At 39.4% G+C, this 20,155-nt stretch overlaps 1 protein-coding gene across 6 annotated transcripts in view; it reads right to left on the reverse strand.

Moving 5' to 3' along the window:
• Positions 1-20,155, reverse strand: part of esrrga (estrogen-related receptor gamma a) — a 150,170-nt gene continuing 130,015 nt past the window's right edge. For all 6 annotated transcript variants that reach the window (XM_084719355.1, XM_084719339.1, XM_084719323.1 and 3 more), the window contains exons 7-9: positions 10,099-10,205; positions 9,190-9,352; positions 1-2,790 (exon numbers count right to left, since the gene is read on the reverse strand). In XM_084719355.1, the coding sequence (XP_084575481.1) occupies positions 2,546-2,790; positions 9,190-9,352; positions 10,099-10,205 (515 nt within the window). In that variant the 3' untranslated portion in view covers positions 1-2,545. The remainder of the gene's footprint in view (positions 2,791-9,189; positions 9,353-10,098; positions 10,206-20,155) is intronic.

Genomic DNA, 20,155 nt, shown 5'->3' on the forward strand with positions numbered 1-20,155 from the left:
AGTAAAGCTGTAATGGAATCCCTATACAATTTAATCCAAAGATTACCAGATTGGATGGTTGGTTTTAATCATTATAACATAAACATTTCCTTTAAAATAAAGTGTCTACCAACAAAAGTGGAATAGCAAGCTAACATGAAACTGCTGTGTTTTTTGTTTTTTTTTATTCAGATGATGTTTAGTACCATTTCCCTCAGCACAGATCCAGATTGAGTCAGTTGATTCTGATGGTCCCCACGCTCGCCATGAGTGGCTGTAGAAACGTACACCTCAAGGACAAAAAACTGTATCACTGAACAGCTGATTTTAAATAAATCACTGTCTTGATTTCATCAGATTGAGAGTGACAGCAAAAAGAGCTCGGTCACAAGACAGGTGCAAACATCAGAGCCATGTGATAATTGCAAAGTGGATCTCAGATCTTTTAGCTGCTTGTGTTACTTCTTCTTCATCATAATAATAATTTTATGTGACAGCATCAATGTCTCATGGTCCATATTTGTCCCTGTCTCACTGTCTCTCACAAAGGAAATAATGACTTGAGTTGTCTAATAGCCTATGGCAAGTTACACAGAGAGAAAGAGAAGCTACAAACTCTCCTCAAATCCTCATCCTCTCTCCCAAATTTAAGACTGGCACGTTATGTTAATATTGCAGACTTAGTCCATATGCACAAACCCCTCCTTTAAAAACCACTATTGCTCAGAGTTTTCTAAGATAAACGCTGATTTGTTAATACATTATTACTTGTTATATTTATATATATATGATAATTGCTGAAAGTGATCAAGCTGATAGAAAAAAGGAAAGACATATTGATTGATTCAGTTTTAAGAAGACAATATTAATAATAACAAAAACAAAACCGTGTTATATGTCATATACAGGATGACAGTTATTTACAACCCTAATACTGGTATCATCGCTAAGATTATTTTCAAGATAGAAATAAAGAAAAAATAAGGAGTTTGAAAGCAACCATAGTTGTTCTTCAGTCAGTTTTGTCAGCACATCTTCCCTTCTGATTTGTATTGCATCGAGTGACTGAATCTCCCTCATCACTCCCTGAATGACTCACAAAAATATCTCTGTACTGACGCAAGAGATGAGCTGGAGGTTGTGAATGCAGCACAGCGAGGAGGGGAGTACTGACGTGACACTTTGCAGTTTTTGGAGTTTGGGTAATGAGCATGGGCTGGACTATTCTTAATGGCACGTTGACAGACTGAAATCTCTACTGACTTGAGTGTGGAGAGCTACAAACCTGGGCCACTAACCGGGCTGAAAACGTTTCAGACAGACGTCCAATCACAAGAGGAGTGTTTGACAGAACAAGTAGCATCACAGAGAGTGTGGGTTCAGCCTTCATCTACCAGCTGGACAAGCAGAAATCCATTTGTGACAGTAAATCAAGTCTTATTCGGTTATTTGTTGGCAATATTTTGTACTTATAAACTCCAATCAATCACACCTCAAGTGGTTTGAATATTTGAAAGCATTTTCAGCCAAGTCAAGTGCACAAATACCATGTTAATACTGACAGGTTTGGGAGGCCAGAGTCACTGGTCCTCAACAAATACAACAAATAGTAAAGTTGCAGTTGACGTAGGGGAGTCATGGGAAAACAGGAGTTGAATTTAGGGAGAACCAGAAAGTGTTTACAGCAGTGGTTTCCAATCCTGGTCCTTGAAACTCTGAGCACTTCTGGTTTTCACAGCAACCAGAAACATTTTAAATAACTGGTGGAGCAGAAAACCAGCAGTGCTCTTGAGGCCCAGCATTGAAATCCACTGGCAGATCAGATCAGAAACAGTTTTGGGTTATGACATAAAGTTTGCTGGCATCCTCTGAATGGATGAGCTCCATTCTTTGGCAGGGCAAATCTCCTCTTCTTTTCTTTCTGTCCATCCATCATCCAAATTTCATTGTACATGTAATTTGACAAACAAACGTCATTAATATTTATTTAGTGTTCATTTTTTTTCCACTCGTCTTCTTCTTGAACACTTAAAAAACTCTGTTGGGGGAAATCGGGAGGGAAAAGGAGACACGAGTGCAGTCTTAACAGTATCTCAGGACTAAAATGAAGAGTTTCTTTTAAATGTGTCCTCATTTAAGCGTTTGTCATTAATAACATCTTAATCGTTATTAAATGCATAAGAGTTTTGCCATCTTCAATGTTCGGAGCCACCGTGGTAATTGGTAAGTGATTGTTAACAGTTTTAAAAGGAAATGTCATCTTCCCTTGGTAACACGCTGGGTCATGTCAGTCTGTCAGCATCTTACCCAAAACAAAAGGTCATGTGAGCGCCCTTTTGTCAAACGGTGGAGTTTAGGGGTTCAGGTAAGAGGTTTAGTTTACGTGTTTATTTGTAGGGGGATTTGTCAGCAGACATACTTCAGGGATATCTTTCTGTGTATGTGTGCGTGTGTGTCAGAGTGTGTGCGTGTAAAAGAGCGAGAGGTCATTCAAAGTAAGGATCTGAGTTGGAGCTCAGGTGGTTCAGACTGGCGTCTAGATGTCCTTCCGTCTATTCTCCCGTCCTCAGACCTTGGCTTCCAGCAGCTCCAGGAAGAGTTTGTGCATTGGGACTTTGCCGTCCTGCTTGATGCTGTAGAAGTGTTGCACGGCCTTGGTGGAGGTCTGGCGGAGCAGGGGGAGGGTCATGAGCAGCTTGCCCGCCCGGCGAGGGTCCTCCTGGTGCTGTGAAGCCTCATAGTCCTGCAGGGCCTCGTGGAGCACATCCTGGAGCTTCTGTACTGCATCCACATCTTCAATGTGCATGGAGTCTGCAGGAGGAAGGAGGAAAATACAATATACTGAAATTCACATGTGAGCAAAAAGATTTCTGATCAAACCCTTGTAGTATCCACAGATGCTGTGTGTTTGGCTAAATCTGGACATGAACATTATATCAGCTATATGCTTCAAATAAATTCATTTCACAACTTGTGGGCTGAATCTGGCCCTATAACCACCTCAAACCGGCCGTTTGATCATTTACGAATAGGAGATAAAAAGTATAAATAAATATTTTCTTCACATGAAAGAAAGAGGTGAATTGGACTTATTTTATTAAAAAGCTTTAACTTAGACTGTTTCAGCAGAGGGAATTTAGGAGGGTCAAACAAAAAGAAAAGCTATTAAATGCAACATTGCGTCTATCAAAACAACAAGCTACTTCTCATCTAGGATTAGAATGATGCATCGTTTTTTCCTGTACTTTTGTACTTAATGTTTCTTTTCCAATTGTGAAAACTAATAAAGTGGAGAAAAATAAAAAGGTGCATTGTTTTACACATTTAAATTTCTAACTTTACAGGTCAGACAAAGGGAAAGTAAATGTCCAGCCCCTTTCTTTCAAATCGGACACCTCTAAAAAAGTAATTTAACAGGCCTAAAATAAATTTTATATGCAACACAGCAAAAGAAAAATGTGGGCTTACAGTTTGATTTATTTGTTAAAATTAGAACTTAATGCAATTGGACAATGCATCTGTACGAATGAAAAAACCCTGTTAAAATAGCCTCCCAGTGTGCAGTGAACTCTTTGATTGACTGAAATGCTTATGTTCTGCATTTTCCAGCTATAAAAGCAGGCAGCTTTTGCAGTGTAGGGAAGTCCACAACTCTCTCAGACAATGTTTACAACAGTATATGTCTTTGTCAGTCCCTCAGCCCCCTCTGTCTGCTGCATTATTGCTCAGAGCTGCAAAAGGGAGAGGTGCTAAAAAGACAGTCCAAAATCCAAACAAGCCAGAACACAGGGTCGGAAATTCTTTACGGTCTAGTGTAATGTGACTTTGAAATATATTTATAAAGTATACAATATGGAAACTGATACACAAACACTGGAAATCCACACACCCACCTACACTATGACACTGAAAAAAAGAAATGTGTTCTCTTGTGTCAACATGGAAAAGACATTAACGATCGAAAGGAACAAATTGACATCTATTACAAGCCCTGAGTACACAAAAAAATGTGGTTTCTGTTTTTCTGTTTACTGGTATGTTTTTCTTACTCTGTTTTTTTTTTTTGTTAGAACGTAGGACATGGACAATAATGACACTTGAGACATAATAATTGACTGGTCAAAATCTAAAGTATCAAATTCTTGAAGCTTCAGTTGATGAAGGGCAAAAGAGTGATGTATTCAAGTATTATATGACATGTTTATTTATATTTAACATCTAAATCTAAATAAAATCTTACAAAACAGTGTAACATTCTTCTCTACAGCTGCATGTGAATATAAAGCTGTGAAAAACATCAGTGTTTCAGTGTTTTAAATGGCAGACCAAGGAGAATTGGCAAAATTTTCAAAACTTTAAATGAACAATTATGAATTAAACACATTTTAGTTCAAAATGCCAGTACACATTTAATCACTCATGGAGAAACTGAGATTTCAAAGCTACAATTTCTAGTTTAAACCAAATCCACAAGTTGGGCTTTAAATGCAGGGGCTGCTACCTTCTCTGTCTTTTAAGTGTCGATCTGTGGGTGTGATGAATGGACAGACAAAGAGACGGGTGGGTGGAGAAGAAAGAGATAGACTTGTAGAATGATGGAGAGATGCAGGAACACCTTAGAGTCTGAGCGTGTGTGTGTGTGTGTGTGTGTGTGTGTGCGTGCGTGCATAAGTATTTGGCTGCACACGTGTAATCTCTCTTGAGCTGGCATGTGAGGTGTGTTTCAGCATATGTGGCAGTAAAGGCTGAGAATGTCCCTCAATGATAATGCTACATATTGCCCCTTAGGGAGCCAAAGTCTTAATGTGAGCTGGCCTTTAGCTCCCAACCTCCGATCAATGTCCCCGATCAATGAGTACATGCATGTTAAATAATAATCACAAGGCAACTATTGATAGGCCACCACACCCCAACACACACACTTACACTCACACGCACACACAAACTAGATGAGTGTGTGTATACTCATAACAAATGTGAAGGTATTTCACACATAGACGTTTGCACACAAAGTATGACACCACAAGCTGATGTGTTCGCTCAATATTATCTCTATATGAACTGCGTGGAGCTCTAATGTGTGTCTATTGGAAGGTGGGAGAATATGTAGAAGGTCAGTGGTGTACAAACCTCACTGGCAGCTTTTGTTGTGATCTTTTGTCACCAAGCCACTTCAGATTGCACTATTTTCACTCTGTTTTGGTGCAGCTTTGGAACCAACAGCAACACAGTTACTACAGTTTTGTATTTTTCATTATTATTATTACTTTTTTTTTTTTTTTAATGCAGTTTGGTTTTGGATAGTTTACAAAGTGTGTTTTTTGTTCCAGTTTAGTTTTTATTGTTTACAAATATACAATACAAGACAAAAGTTAGTAGTTTCATTATTAGTTTTAGTTTGTTAGTATTTTTCGGGGGTAATATTAAAGATGTTTAGAACAGGTATTTCAATTAAAACACAATACTTGAAAAAGATAACATTTCATGTATATTTATATTTTATTTTAGTTAGCTTTGTAAGTACACAATATAATTTCAGTTAATTTTCTTTTTTTCCCCTAAATCTAGTTTTTCCTTTTATTTCAGTTAACTAAAATATTTTTCATATCTAGTTTTAGTTTTTAGTGTAGTTTTAGTTGACTATAACTATACTTGGATAACAACATGTCAAACAACAGAGGTTTAAATATTTAGCAATATGAATTACTGAGTTTTTGAATTTTTTTATGTTTATTTGAGAAAGTGGAATGTGTGTGTTTGATAAATGTAACTGGTGGATTCAGTTAAAGCATTTTATTTTTAAATTGTCACATGCTCCACACGCACTGAAGTTGAAAGAAACACATGTCCACACTAAATCCTCGGCAGAGAAAGTATGAACTTACACAAAAATGGTAAATGTAACATAACACCTATACTGTGCAGACAGAACAAATTTAGTATAAAACATGTGAAGTGAACACAGCCATATACACAAAGATGTGCACACTTATACATCCACAAACAAAATCAAATACACAGTTTTGGATCTATACAGTGTAATGCATGTATCAGTATGCAGGACCAGACCAATGAGAGGGCTGGATTCTACTGGAATCAATAGAAAACTCAGCTTCTATATGTTCACAATTTTTCTAATTTTTTTCAGTTTAAATAAGAGTGATCCACACTACCAGAAGATACATATGACATTCATTGAAGTTAATGAGTTGTAATATCTATTGTAATATCTATCTATCTATCTATCTATCTATCTATCTATCTATCTATCTATCTATCTATCTATCTATCTATCTATCTATCTATCTATCTATCTATCTATCTATCATTTATTCAAAATTTTCAGACCAAATATTTAGCTCCCCTTATGTTGCTCCTCTTGGTATATTAAAACAAAATACAGACTGTGAACAATATATTCTATAAGGTAAAAACTAAATATACAAATGAATGAGTATTACTGTCAGTCACAATCAAAAAAAAGTCCCACTCTCCTCCTTATTCCTGGATTTCTGATAAACAGTTACCTGAAGTACAGCCTATAATGACCATGAGTTACACTAAAGTTTAATGAGTTTCACATTGTTTTTGATTAATATTGTGTGTTTAGTATTTATGCTGGTCGACATGGCCGCTGCCTGTGCTGTGACCCGCAGTACACTCTCAAGTAAAACAGCAGACGTTAATGAGCACGAACACAAAAGGCTGTTAAAACACACATGTTAACATGGAACTCACAATGCACACGCACACACACACACGCACTTATAAATGAATGCACAGACACACATATACTCACACACACACACACACACACACGTGCCTGCTGTTTCCCATGGCCAGTTTAGCTGTCTTTACATGTGGGGCACGTTTGCTAACATTTCTTAAGGCTTGGCTTCATTAATGCAGACGATTAGCATCCTGTGAATTAATTAGTGTCAGTGCCCTTCAAAATGCTAATGCTAGCATTCTGTTGTCTTGAAGAGCAGTTAGAGAGTCTGGCCAATGATGTAAAATTCTTATTTGGGCATCAGCTGTTTCCATTTCAGTCAGTTAAAAGACTGACTATTTCAAATGTGAATTTTCTCAACAGTGAGGTGAGCGTTTGATGCATTAATTACTCTCAGGTTTTATCTGGATATTTTCTATCTAGTTTTTGAGTTGAATTTGTCAGTCTGCTTCAGAAAGAATTAGAGTTTAGTAGATTAGTAATCTAACTTTCCAGCACTTCATTTATATTCAGCCAAACAGTAACAATGCTTTTTAATCTTGTAATAAGTACCTTGTATTTTGTGACATGCCTGACATGTTACTCAATATCAATGAAACAAAAACACTTTAGAAAATGAAGTTAATCCAGGTGCAATATTAATATAAGACAATATACAGTGTGAGAGTTTTTTTTAGGTCTGCCTGTCCTTCTTGCATATGCAAATATGGATGGATAAAACATTCATTATAATACAGACCAATGTAACGCCACCATTAACTCAGAATGACCAGAGAGTTTGATCTACAGCTGAAATGATTGGTTTATCAACAATTATACCTAAGCAAGATTAACTGGCAACCATTTTTTGACTTTTTTAACTGATTAGCCAGCTTCTCAAATGCTGCTTTTCTCTACTTTATATCATAACTTTTTGGAAATATATTTGGTTTTCAGTTGTTCATCTGACAAAACAAGAAATGTGAAGATGTTTTCCAAAGCCAAAGCCGATGTGCTCAAATGTCTTGTTTTGTCTAAAACACAAAAAAATCAGTTTACTGTCATACAGGAGTAAAGAAATGGGAAAATATTTACATTTAAAAAGTTGAAATCTGAGGTTTTTTGACTTTTCTGTCTTAAAAAAACGATTAACTGATTATCAAAATAGTTGTCAATTAATTGTTAATAGTTGTCAGCTCTAACTGACTGATTAATCAGAAACATTAATCGAAGCACATTAATCGCTAAAAAAATTAACAACCGATTGTACAGATGTACCCAACTATATCTATGTATATGAACCTTTGACTTTGGACTTTTCATTAATGCTTTTGAAATCTGATGCAAAGTTAAAAGCCACGCTTTCTCTGTCGAGACCTGCCAACCCTTCCGGGGCAATGGACATCTTAGAGGTAATGACTAGACTACGTAACACCTGTTTTCATATAAGTCGTCATTATGGAAGAAGCAGCCAACTTTCTCAGCTCTCAGTCAGCAACATTTATACACCAACAGACACGCACGCACACATAGAGGCAGAGCCAAGAGATTGATTGTCACACGTAGCCCACAGGAAAACAACATGTCAATACTTTCTGCATGTGCATAACCGTGTGTCAGTATGTGTGTGTGCATACATTTTTCAACGGCTCATATTTACCTACACACTAATCTTACATGTTTGAGAGTGTGTTTATGTGTGTGTCAGAGAGATGAGCTTGAAGCATATTTGACAGAAAGAGTGTGAGCGTATTTGTGTGTCTTCGCGTGTGTTGATGGTGGCAGAATCAGAACAAAAAGCCCCTCCCTCCCTATTCAGCGCTCTCCCATTGCATTCTCCCATTTAAACACATTGTATTGACAGCTCCCCCCTTGTAATTAAAGAGTACTGAAGAGCTGGCCGGCTTCCAAGACAAAGTTCAAAAGACGGGTCATGGGAGGAAGAAGGCATGTGTGTGTACGTGAGTGTGTGTGTGTGAGTGAGAGAGAGAGAGCGTGTGTGTGCGCGTGTGTCAGTCAGCTGTCGATGCAGCTGGACACATCAGAGAGGGGGCTTTATCGACAGACTTTGGGTTCTAATGATTTCACCTTATTTAACAGGCATCCGAAGAGACGACTATGCTAATTGTAAAAGGGATCGCCACTTTGTTTTGGGGGTGGGAGGTAGGCTTCAGGTTGAAGATGCATGTGTGTGTGTGTGTTTGTACGGTGCCTTTGTGTGTGTGTATGAATGCGTAAAAAAACAGTATGACGAGACGACTGAGTGGCTTCAACAGTGAAAGTGGGAGGTTTGACAACTACAGAAAAAATGTCACAGTGAAAGTATGGTTTGGATAGTTAGTGTTTGGATGTGGAGTATTGAAACGTGTCCTTTGATAGTTCATTTTAAATGAGTCCTGTGGGACTGGAGATTCCTAGGATTAACTCTTTCTCTGCCAGTCGTTTGTTCACAAACACAAACACAGACAAAAAAAATCAGTTGCGAGTGAAGAATTTCAAACCTGAGTTAGCCAAAGCGATGGCCTTTAGAGTGACAAATTCTTCCTTCTCTAGTTTCATACTCTTGTATTTCTTGACCAGCTGCAGGATGGCATTGTTCAGGTCCAGAAGTCCAGCTAGCTTCGACTGGTCCTCGTCCATTATGTAGTCCTCAGCATACACCAACTAAAGAGACACAGAGGTTGCAAATACACATGTGTATCTAAGACAAAAACTACAATATAAACACAACATGTTTCACTCTGATTTTTCTTGAGTTCAAGTAAAAGATGTAAGACTCCATTTGTGCACACAAAAGGTTTAAAACAGGATTACTGCAAAAGCGTACATTGGTTTGGTCATAATAAAAGTCCTCTCCGAAATGTGCAGCTTGATCCTGAAAAAAAAATCATTTATTAGCCATTGAACTATGGCTAGTTCGCAGAGGGCTACAGATACCTTTTTTATCCTCCCAGGAGAGCAAAGTTATGACCTGCCTCACTCTGGCAGGTCTCTGGCCTCTGACTGGCTAGTACTCGTTGCCTTTGTTGGCGGTTGGCGGTTAGAGTTAGGGTTAGAGTAAGAACATCAGGGTAAGCCAATCAGAGGCAGAAAAGGGTGGGTCAGGAATTTGGTATCTGGAGCCCTATGTGAAGTAGCCATAGTTCAGTGCCTAATAAATGCCCCTTTTTCAAGATAAAACTACACAATCATGCTGTTTAATCAGCATCTCAATAAATGGCAAAGGAGAAGTGTTCAATTAGACAGATTTTGACAAATTTGTGAAAAAAATATGAGAGAAATAAACCTTTTGTGTGCACAGAGGAAGTCTTGGCAAATATGCGTAAAAAGTGCTGTGTTTATATTTTTTGTTGAGTGTTGCTATATCTTTCATGAGAGCGAGAATCAAACATAAAGTTGAAGACACTAACCTTATCTTCAAAGGAGAGTGAGCGGTACACAACACGTAAGATCAAGATCTCCATCCATGCACTCTGCAGTAGACTCATCTGGTCTGCCAAAGACAGCGTAGAGAAACCTGAGGAAGATTGACATGGAGAAGAAAAAAGAGAGAAGATTATTAATTTAAAATTTTAGCACCTGATGCAAAAAATCTGATGCAATATTCTGTATGTGGAATAAAAAATGAAAGTACATGTTGGCCTGTTTTTGTAAAGATTTTTTTATTGTTTTTTTTTTTAAATGTATTGGTATTCAAAAATAAAACCTAAGGAGGAACAAATTGAACAAAAAAGAGAGAATAAAGCTTGCTTTGAAGCCAGTGAGAGGGTAAAGATCAGTTCTGCTCTCTTCCCTCCCTGCCCACCCTCCATCCATCCAGTTGAGCAGAGTCCTCCTCCTCCTCTTCTTCTTCCTCCTCCTCTTCCTCTCTCCCCTGTGCCCAGGGCTGTTCTCTGGGGAAAGGCAGGCCTTATCTCCCCCTGACACAACCTCCATGGATCAATGCTGGCCATCGCTGCTGCACCGCTCAAACACACACACTAATTGCTGCTGTGGCCTCAAAACTCCTGCTTTCTCCAGTGTCAATCCATGTCTTTCTATTTGCCTACGTCTATATCTGTCTGTCTCTCCAATCACAATCCATCCCTTTTTATCTGTCAGTGTCTGTCTACGACTGACCATCTGTGTGCCTGATTCTGGCTTCACCTTTTTTCCATCCATCTTGATACATCTCAGCCAGGATATCCTGTATGTTTGGACAAGATAGTTTGCTAGCTACCTTTTACGGTTTGGTCTATTTCGGTCTGCATGGATTTTCACTTCTTTATTTCCTATCTTTCAGTTCATTCATACTTAAAAGGAAATTTCTGATTTTCTGAAGAGGGGTTATATAATCCATAGTCAGTGTATGAACCTACAGTAGATGGCTGTCAGCACGAGAAGCAGCAGGAGTACAGGTGTAGGAAGCTTAGCAATGTACTGCAAGGAAAGAGTCAGCAGCAAAATGTATTTTAGCCACCTAAAAAAGGCCCCTTAAAAAAATGGTTCAAAATCAATTCAAGTGTACGCTTTATTTAGAATATTTTCACTGCTTTACCTTTCTGTCAGAAAGCCTATTCTGATGGGAAATTGTAGTTATATAACCCAAATATTGCTCTCTCCAAAGCCACCTCAATCCATGCCAAAAACATCTGTTTTATCTTGTAGAACACAGGTGTTGCCACTGCCTTGATTTATTAGTTACTTAGTCAGTTACTAACCTTTTAAAATACCAAAGTTACCAAATAACACACACAAAACTATCAGATTGAGGCAGCGGTAGATGAGCAACTGACATGTTCTGTGACGTAAAATGAGTTTTTGCCAAAGGAGTCTGGTGGCTTTGGAGAGAGTAATATTTGGCTTATATAAAAACAATTTCATGGATGGACTACAAAGAATCCGAACTACTCCTTTAAGTGCATTGGACTGCTTGTTGTCTCTCTCTCTCTCTCTGTCTCCCTCTTTTAGCCTGTCTGTCTCTTTAATGGAACACCTGCCCACTCACACCTTTCCTCACAGCTGTCCTCTCCTCACACACCTGTCCATTCACACCTGCCTGCGTATGTGTGTGTGTGTGTGTGTGTGTGTGTGTGTGTGTGCAAGCCTTCGTAGGCAAAAGCAAAGACAGTGGCCCATGTGAGCACACCTGTCAGACCTCACTGCAGCCCTCCAGTGTGTGTGTTTGTGTGTGTGTTTGAAAGGAGCATCCTGCCAGGAGAAGCAGGCAGATGAGAAGGAAGAGATTTCTTCAACAACATCTGCTGCAATGTGCCTCCTCTTGAGATGGTAGGTGTGTGACAGTGTGTGTTTGTGTGTGGTGGTATTTTTGTGTGTGTGCATGTGCATTTGGGGCTCTTATCTCACAGTGTGTTGATGGGTAATGGCAGGCGTCTCATTATGTCCAGGTTGCAGGCTATTGTTGTTTGTAATGTGCTCTAATTCATTCTATCTACAACTGTTAACACTCCAACGCACACACTGACACACACATGTTCAGTAGACACACACATACAGTATCACATATGCATAGACATAAATGCATTGGAACACACTGGAATGAATCCAAATGTGTATGATTGATACACACACACACAGACACACACACACACACACACACACACACACACACACACACACACACACACACACACACACACACACACACACACATTCATACACACACACGGCACAGTGAAGGGAGCAGTATCGTTGCCAACTGGCAGTGTCTTCTTCTACTTAATGAAATCATCAGTAGGGATTAGAGGTGAATTTCTTAAGGGGGTCTTCATGCACAGACACCCACACACACATCACAGATGTCTTTAGGGGGTCCTCAGGACTTCACCACTCATCGCGGGCAGAGGAAATAAGCACAGGCATTGCTAAAATTAACACACACACTTATTGAATCTGTTCAAACCCCGGGGTCAAGTGAAGAGAAGAAGACATGAGTGAGGGGTTAATATCATTTAATGGTGTCACTGGTTGTGTTTTAACTTGTCCCCCTGTGTGTGTGTGTGTGTGTGTGTGTGTGTGTGTGTGTGTGTGTGTGTGTGTGTGTGTGTATTTTCAGCACTCTGGCATTAGGAGCAGTGTGGAGGGTTCAATCAATTCGCCCACATCCCTCTGGTGGAATTTGATCCGGGGGCTAGTGGAGGGGTCTCAAACATGGCTCAAGAGGTGGGCGCGTGCGCGCGCGCACACACACACACACACACACACACACACACACACACACACACACACACACACACAAACACAAATCCCAGGGATGTCACCAGGGATGTAAGAAAATATCGATCCACTTGAATATTGCAATATCAAGTCTTATAATACTGATTCTCGAAAAACACTGTATCATGATTTCCCAATAAATGCAAAGATTCATGGCAGTGGTTCATTCTGTGTTCTGTTTAAACCCCAGAACTCTACACAGCAGTGCTGAAATCTATCTTTACTATCCTGATTGCATATAAAAGTAAACTTTTAACCCAGATTTTATGCAAATAGTCTTGTTTTCTTTATACTATGACGGTTTACAGTTTTTTTTTTTTAGTTTAAAAAATCACTTTGCTTACAGTATTACAATATATCAAACCGTAACCCCTGTACCATGATACATATCATACCACCATATTCTTGCTAATATATGGCCCTATGAGTCACAGAAACAGTGAGTACACACAAGGTAAGAAAAAATGTAAACATCATCCAAAACACATCTGCATGACTAGGTGTATGGTAATAATTTTGTATATACCTCCCATCAAAATGCATCTCCCTTTTAATTACACGTAACATACACACAAATGTGCACAAACACACACAACGGAAACACCAATAATTAAAACCCCTGTGATTAATTTATTGAGCTGAAAGTGCAGCTTTTCTTATTGAGGTACATCAATGATTTTATCAGGATGTGGTTTGTGTATGTGTGTGTGTGTGAGTAGATGAGCGTGTTTGAAAGCATTGTATGTGCTTTTGTGAATATTTAAATTGTGTATTTGAAGATAATATACATCACTATACGGTGAGTGTGCTGCCTTGTTGTTACATCATCATGTTTGTATGCAAACATTCCCATACATATGTTTCTGTGAGTCTCTGCATGTGCGTCTCCATCTGTGTGTATTTCTGTGTGTTTGTGTGTGTGTGTGCCTACCCGACCCCCTCCCCTCCCCACCAGCCTGTCTGCGCTGTTCAGCCATCCAATGCCTCTTATCTGTCTGATTAATAGGCGGCCAGCTTCAGGACAAATTAATTAACAGATAACGCCATCTCTCCCTTCTTCCCTTCCTCCCTTCCTCCCCTCCTTCTCATGAAGCGATCGATACAGCAGAAGAAAAGAAACATCAATGGGAATTTAGTGCTGATGATGGAGAGAGAGAGGTATTGATGGAGAGAGAGGGAGCACGAGAAAGAGTGAGATGGAGGAGAGAAGAAAGTATAAGGGGGAAAGGTGCTAGAAGGAGAGATGGTGGAGGTGGTAGGAGGGGTGGAGACCTTTCTTTCATACCTGTGATTTCACTTGACAAAAGAAGGTTCCTTATTTGGCTCTAATTACATTTCCTTTCTGCCCATTGTTGATAAGGCATCTCATACTATGTGTGGGAGTACGAGTGTGTTTGTATGTGTGTGGATGTACAGCTGGTATGCTGTTTGTGGTGGTGACGCTGGACTGAGCTGAATGTATATTAATGTACAATACAAATGAAGTTCAAAGCGTTGTTTTAACATATCAACGTAAACTTTAAAGAGGAGAAAATTACTATAAGACACCACCTGCAAGTGACATTATGTGTCAACACCATTATTGGTAACAGGCTTATATCTTTAGTATGAGCAGGCTTTAATTGGCCTTTTTTTCTTCTGTGTATGTATGTTTATCTCTCACACGAGCTCTCACAGACAGAGAGCAGAGGAGAGACATGTGACAGTGAGGTAACCGTTTGTCACTACAATTATATTTATAGAGTCTCGACCTCACAACCTGTGGACTGGTACTGGTTGGGGGTTACAAACCACTGGCGTAAGTTTCAGGCCCAGAAATGTCCTGAACACAGTAAAATAATGAAAAAATAAGAAACTACAGTTAGTATTGTATTGTATAACCACTGCATTAAGAGAAAGGATATGCTACCTATCCTCATCTTTGCACTCCTCGTCAAGTGTGACCATAAGTGGGATGAGTTAAGGGGTGCATGAGGTCACGTTAAGGACCAACATTATATATGTGGTTGGATGTGTGTGTGTGTGTGTGTGTGTGTGTGTACTTTTATTTGGGTGTGTCTGCTGAAATATTAGGACACTCATTTTGTTTATGAAGGTACATAGAGAGCGAGCCGTGTAGGTATGTGTGTGGCTGTGCCATACATTGGTCTGACAGAAAGAGGCTGCAGTGCAGTCATGCAGACTTAACCTCTACTGCTTGCTCTCGTGCTCTCTTTCTTTTTTCTCTTCCCTTTGCTCTATCAGACACACACACACAAAGGAAAACACACACACAAACACACGTCGATTCCCCAGCCACCCTGCGGCCTGTTTGTCTGCCAAATGAGTCCTGACTGCACGTTTACACCCGAGACCGCACAACAGTCTGGCACAGACACACACACACACACAGGATAGCCCTCTCTCACGCCCCAGTTGCTACACAGACACACACGAACACACATATCCAGGAGGCCTATATTTGTTTTCTTGTGGTTACAGGGCAAATGGGAACCAGTGAGAACCGATTGTGATGCTTATGAGTACCTGTGCACGTGTGTGTGTGTACAGTTTGTGGCATTTGTGAAGCTATTTATGAGTGCATGTGAGTCTGTGTGTGTTTGTACGACAGTGTACGTTTGCAATAACTGATGCATCGCGCGCGTGTGTGTGTGTGTGGAGTCATGTGACAGGTGTGAAAACTGGTTGCAATACTGATCTAGTCCCAGTTATTAACACACGACTGGCCTTCACATGCTGTCACTACAGTGGAAAACATGACTTTTGGCATGTGTTTAGTTGTTCTTTTAGAACCATTTGTTTTAAAAAAGGACTGAGGAAGTGAAAGTAAATTATATCTGCAATTATTGCATGATACGTTTTCCAGAAAGCACACTGAATTGAATAATTTAGAATGACTTGATTTTGGAAGTCACATTGTGACTGCTCACCTGTGTGCTGCAAGTAAATGTCTCAGTTTTAGATGCCACATTTGTGATTTCAAGATAGGAGATTCCATCCTTCCTTCAAACGCAAACAAGAATGTGTTTCTCTTGTACATTTTAAATTTAATCTTTCATGTCTTTCATGGCCAGGTAGCTACAGTGATTCTTGTTGTGTATCTGAAACCTGAATGCTGACGTGTAAAAAACCCACTATGATTGTGCAAATTGCTATTAATGGAAGTCCATGGCATTGGTTGGTAGTTCATATGAAATCCACGGCAGTGCCTCATTGCTCCCTATACCTTGATGAAATCTCTTTGAGTTAAAATGTGTTGATTTATCCATGATTTGAAGCTACAAAAGCAAACTTTCATATTTTGTTAATTTTGGAGGCCCCTGTGGACAAAAGCAGCAGTGTTCTCTCTACCATAACCATAAAATGTAATGTTAAAAATAAAATTATCTGGGTGCTCCCATAGCTCAGTTGGTAGAGCGTTCGCCCGATGTACTGAGGCTGTTGGTCCTCTGCTCTCTATAGACCATATAGAGGCATCAGTATTAAATTGAGACAGTTCCATAAACAGTTAAAAACTCATTGTACTTGTTTAATAAAGGTTTATAATCAGAGTGCCTTGGATTTCTATTAGACTGTCAACCAATACATGGACTTCCAGTCATACAGTAGTCAGCTGGACCTACAGGCTCTATCCTTAAAAAGCACCAGATATTTTACATCAATATTACAAACATTATGGTTCTTGACTCAGTACAGCACTCCCTATTTTTTTCCTTCATTAATAAAAAGTGTTTTCATTGACAATTTTGGTAGTTAAATTGCCAAATATATTTTTTGAATCAGAACTGACAGCTCACAAAGACAAGAGGAGTGTGTCCCTGTGAGAATGTGTTTGTACATGGCCAGGATGCTGCCAGCATAAAGCAGGTCAACTCAGAGAGTTGTTGGACTATATTTGATCTCAATGAGCCAACGCTAAACTTAACCCCCAGAGTGAGACAGGAGCTTGAAATGAATAGGCCAACTATACTGTATTCTACTTTTGTTTTCTTCTACAGTTTGTATAAAGCAGAGTATCTGAATACAAATAGGTTACAAATACTCCAAAATACATATGGTGGTCCATCTGCATCCTTGTAACAGGTCTTACACTCTGAGCACCTGCTTGCTCTGCTACCAATGGCACTGTGCTCTGTCCTATTTGATCATGGCTCCAGGACACATTTAACAGGAAACTTCTCAGTCTGTCTCAACAATTTAACAGCAAAGGTTCACACACTTATCAAGAGTTAGCGGTCTCAAAGTTGTAAAAATGAGCTTCACACGTTGTCATAGACATATAACACAGTACAGCAACCCTGGATTCACACTAAGCACAGTAATGGGAGCTGCATGTGTACATTGGGGGGATCCTGGCCTAGAGATTGATTTATAAAAATGGGTGAAAAGCACATTGTGTGTTACTATTGCAGACAATGCAATATGGGAAAGCCAAAGAAACAACAGCAGATACAAATTACACTGTCACACAGAATCTAACATTAGTCACCATCCTCTCTGACATTTTTTGTTAGGAAGAATTTTGAAGGAGGTATTGAGCACTGTGACGTAAACTGTTTTATGATCGTCTGGTTACTCGTTGTAGCAGTGAGCAGAATAGTGGATTGTCTATGTGCAGCATGTACACGTATTGTGTTCTGCAGGGGACAGATTTAAGTCTACTGGCCCACTGAGATAGAGATTGCATTAGGACACGTGAAGTTTCCAACAGTTACCAGCACATCGCTGCCCTGCATGTGTGTGTGTGTGTGTGTGTGTGTGTGTGTGCGTGCATGCGTGTGTTTGCTCTGTATGCACACTGTGTTACGTGGCTCCAGTGCTCTCTCTCTTACCACTTTCTATTCGTGTTTGTGCTTAAATTTGTGTTAGTGTGCACATTGTTGCATGCTGTGCAATGCAAGTGCTCCCTTGTGATGCTTTTTGAGTGTGTGTTTGTTTGTCTGTGTGTGTGTGTGTGTGTGTGTGTGTGTGTGTGCGCATTTCAAACTGTTTTGTACCATACGGCCAGACGCCGGCCCAAATGAACACGGACCCCCTGTGATGGCTTTGGCCAAGCTGAAACAACACACAAGATATACGCACACGACAAGCACGCTGGCAAATGCTGTCACACACACACACGCACACATCCACCAGCTGACCCAATTACACAGAGATGCGCAACGAAATGGAAACAAATCTACCCAGAGAACCAGCTAATTTAGAGGGCTTAAAGACACACTAACACACAGGACTCACACACACTTACACACATGGGCTACATACACGTCTATACTGCAGTCACTTCTGTAAAAAAACATAATGTTTCAAGTGGAGTTGATAATATATGAAAGGGCTAATCACAATTTTAATTTATCTTTCATTGACAGAAGAAATTTGTCACTTGTTGTTTCAAGTAACAAAAGTGTGCGTTTCTGTCGGTTACTATCTGCCCTTTTGCCTCATTCCTCCTCCTCATTATTGGAAATGTGTCTGTATGCACGTCTGCAAATTTGCATGTTCATGCTGCAAGTTTCTAACATTCTTTTACAGATATCTAACTCCAGTGAGTTTGAAGAGACATTGAAACAGTGTTTTTTACCTGGCACCTCAGGTCACCAACGCTCTATTTCAAAACAACTAAACTTGGGGCAAAAGAAAGAAGAAGAATTATCATGATGTGACAGTGAGCATCTGTATGCTGTGGATACTGCAGCCAGTGTGGCAGCATGTTTCCATCACTCACTATATTGCTGTCTGTATGAACCAGCCAAATCTTTATTATTTTTGTCACTCCTGGTAGGAATGTCACGATAGTTCAAATCCATGATTCGAATTAGCTTTGGATTTTAAGGTCACAATTCCATTTTATCTTTTGATTTAAACTTTTTTTTTTGTTTTTACTGCTGACGGCTATGCCACTGTTAGACTATCAAGTCTTGATTTGCAGAAATCGACAGAGCATTGGTTTTAGACCCAAACAACTGCCATTTACATTTTCAAATTTTTCTTTATAAAGATTTATATGGTATGTGATATAAGGACCAGTAAGTTTCCTCTTAAGTACTGATTTTTCCTTAGAACATGTGTGACACTGCAAGTAGGTGCAAGCGATCACTGAAACTGAAATAATTAACTATTAAAATTGTGACAACCTTACTATCTGATGTCTTTGTGCAAAAGTCTCCAAACAGTTCAAACCACACTACTTTGTAGTAATAGAAGAGAAACATTTAAAGTCCCCTTCCACTGAAAAAAATGTTTTTGTTATAATTAATATGGGAATTTGAAATAGTCAAGCTGATTATTTTTATATGTCATGAAACACGACACAAAAATCTGAATTTTAGTGTAGTGGCAAAAATCTTGGATGGATCTTTCCTTTAATCAATTTTCTTTTTCCAGTTTCTTATTGTTTTACCACATGGAGTGGGTGTGCGCAGCATACCAGAATTGCAGCATTCTTTCCAAAGGTCAGTGTTAGACTTAGTGTTCACCGTTTATTGTTGCCTAGAATTTATTGCAAAATGAAGATAATCTGAAATACAAATACAAGATCATGTTTTTAGTCTCCTTGAAATTTAACTGTAGCATCACAGATTCCGGCTTAAAGGATAATGCCCTCTCCACCACAACACTTTACAAAAAAAATATAAAAATATCAAGAAATTATGAGATACATATAAATGTGGCTTCAACGCTTAATTTATTGTAAAAATAACTCAACTCTCGTGCATCTGCATTTCAGTACAGTACTGTGCACAAACACACGTCATCACCTTCACCTTCATCCCCTCTCATATTGTTGGTTAAAATATCTTTTTTCTATGTCTCTCCCCTTCCACCCTCCCCCATATTCCCCCTTTTTTTTCTGTGCGGCCTCGGGGAGAGTAGAGCAGTCATAGGGTTGCAGTAGCCTCTAATCAGTGTGAACAGCCAGCTAATTACCAAACCCTCAGCCCTGGCTGACTGTTAATTGCATACATTAGACACCATCAGCAGCACTGCAAGATTAACACTTAAAATCTTCCCATTGCTGTAGTGGAGATGAGTGCTCTGTGTGTGTGTCAATGTGTGTGCGTAAAAGAGAGTCAGGGGGGAAAGAGGCAGAGGAGGGTGATGTTCTGTATTCTCATGTGCTGCCTCTGTGGTTGCGGGTGCTAATATTTAACACTTAATTAGACCCAAAATGGAGATGCTGCAACACAGAGATGGTTGTCGAGAGTTATAGCTGTTTTCATGCCGGGAGTTGCATAGGTGGGGGCAGCCAGT

Source organism: Lutjanus erythropterus, chromosome 1, assembly GCF_056507025.1.
Source record: "Lutjanus erythropterus isolate fLutEry1 chromosome 1, fLutEry1.hap2, whole genome shotgun sequence".
Classification (NCBI taxonomy): Eukaryota; Metazoa; Chordata; class Actinopteri; order Lutjaniformes; family Lutjanidae; genus Lutjanus; species Lutjanus erythropterus.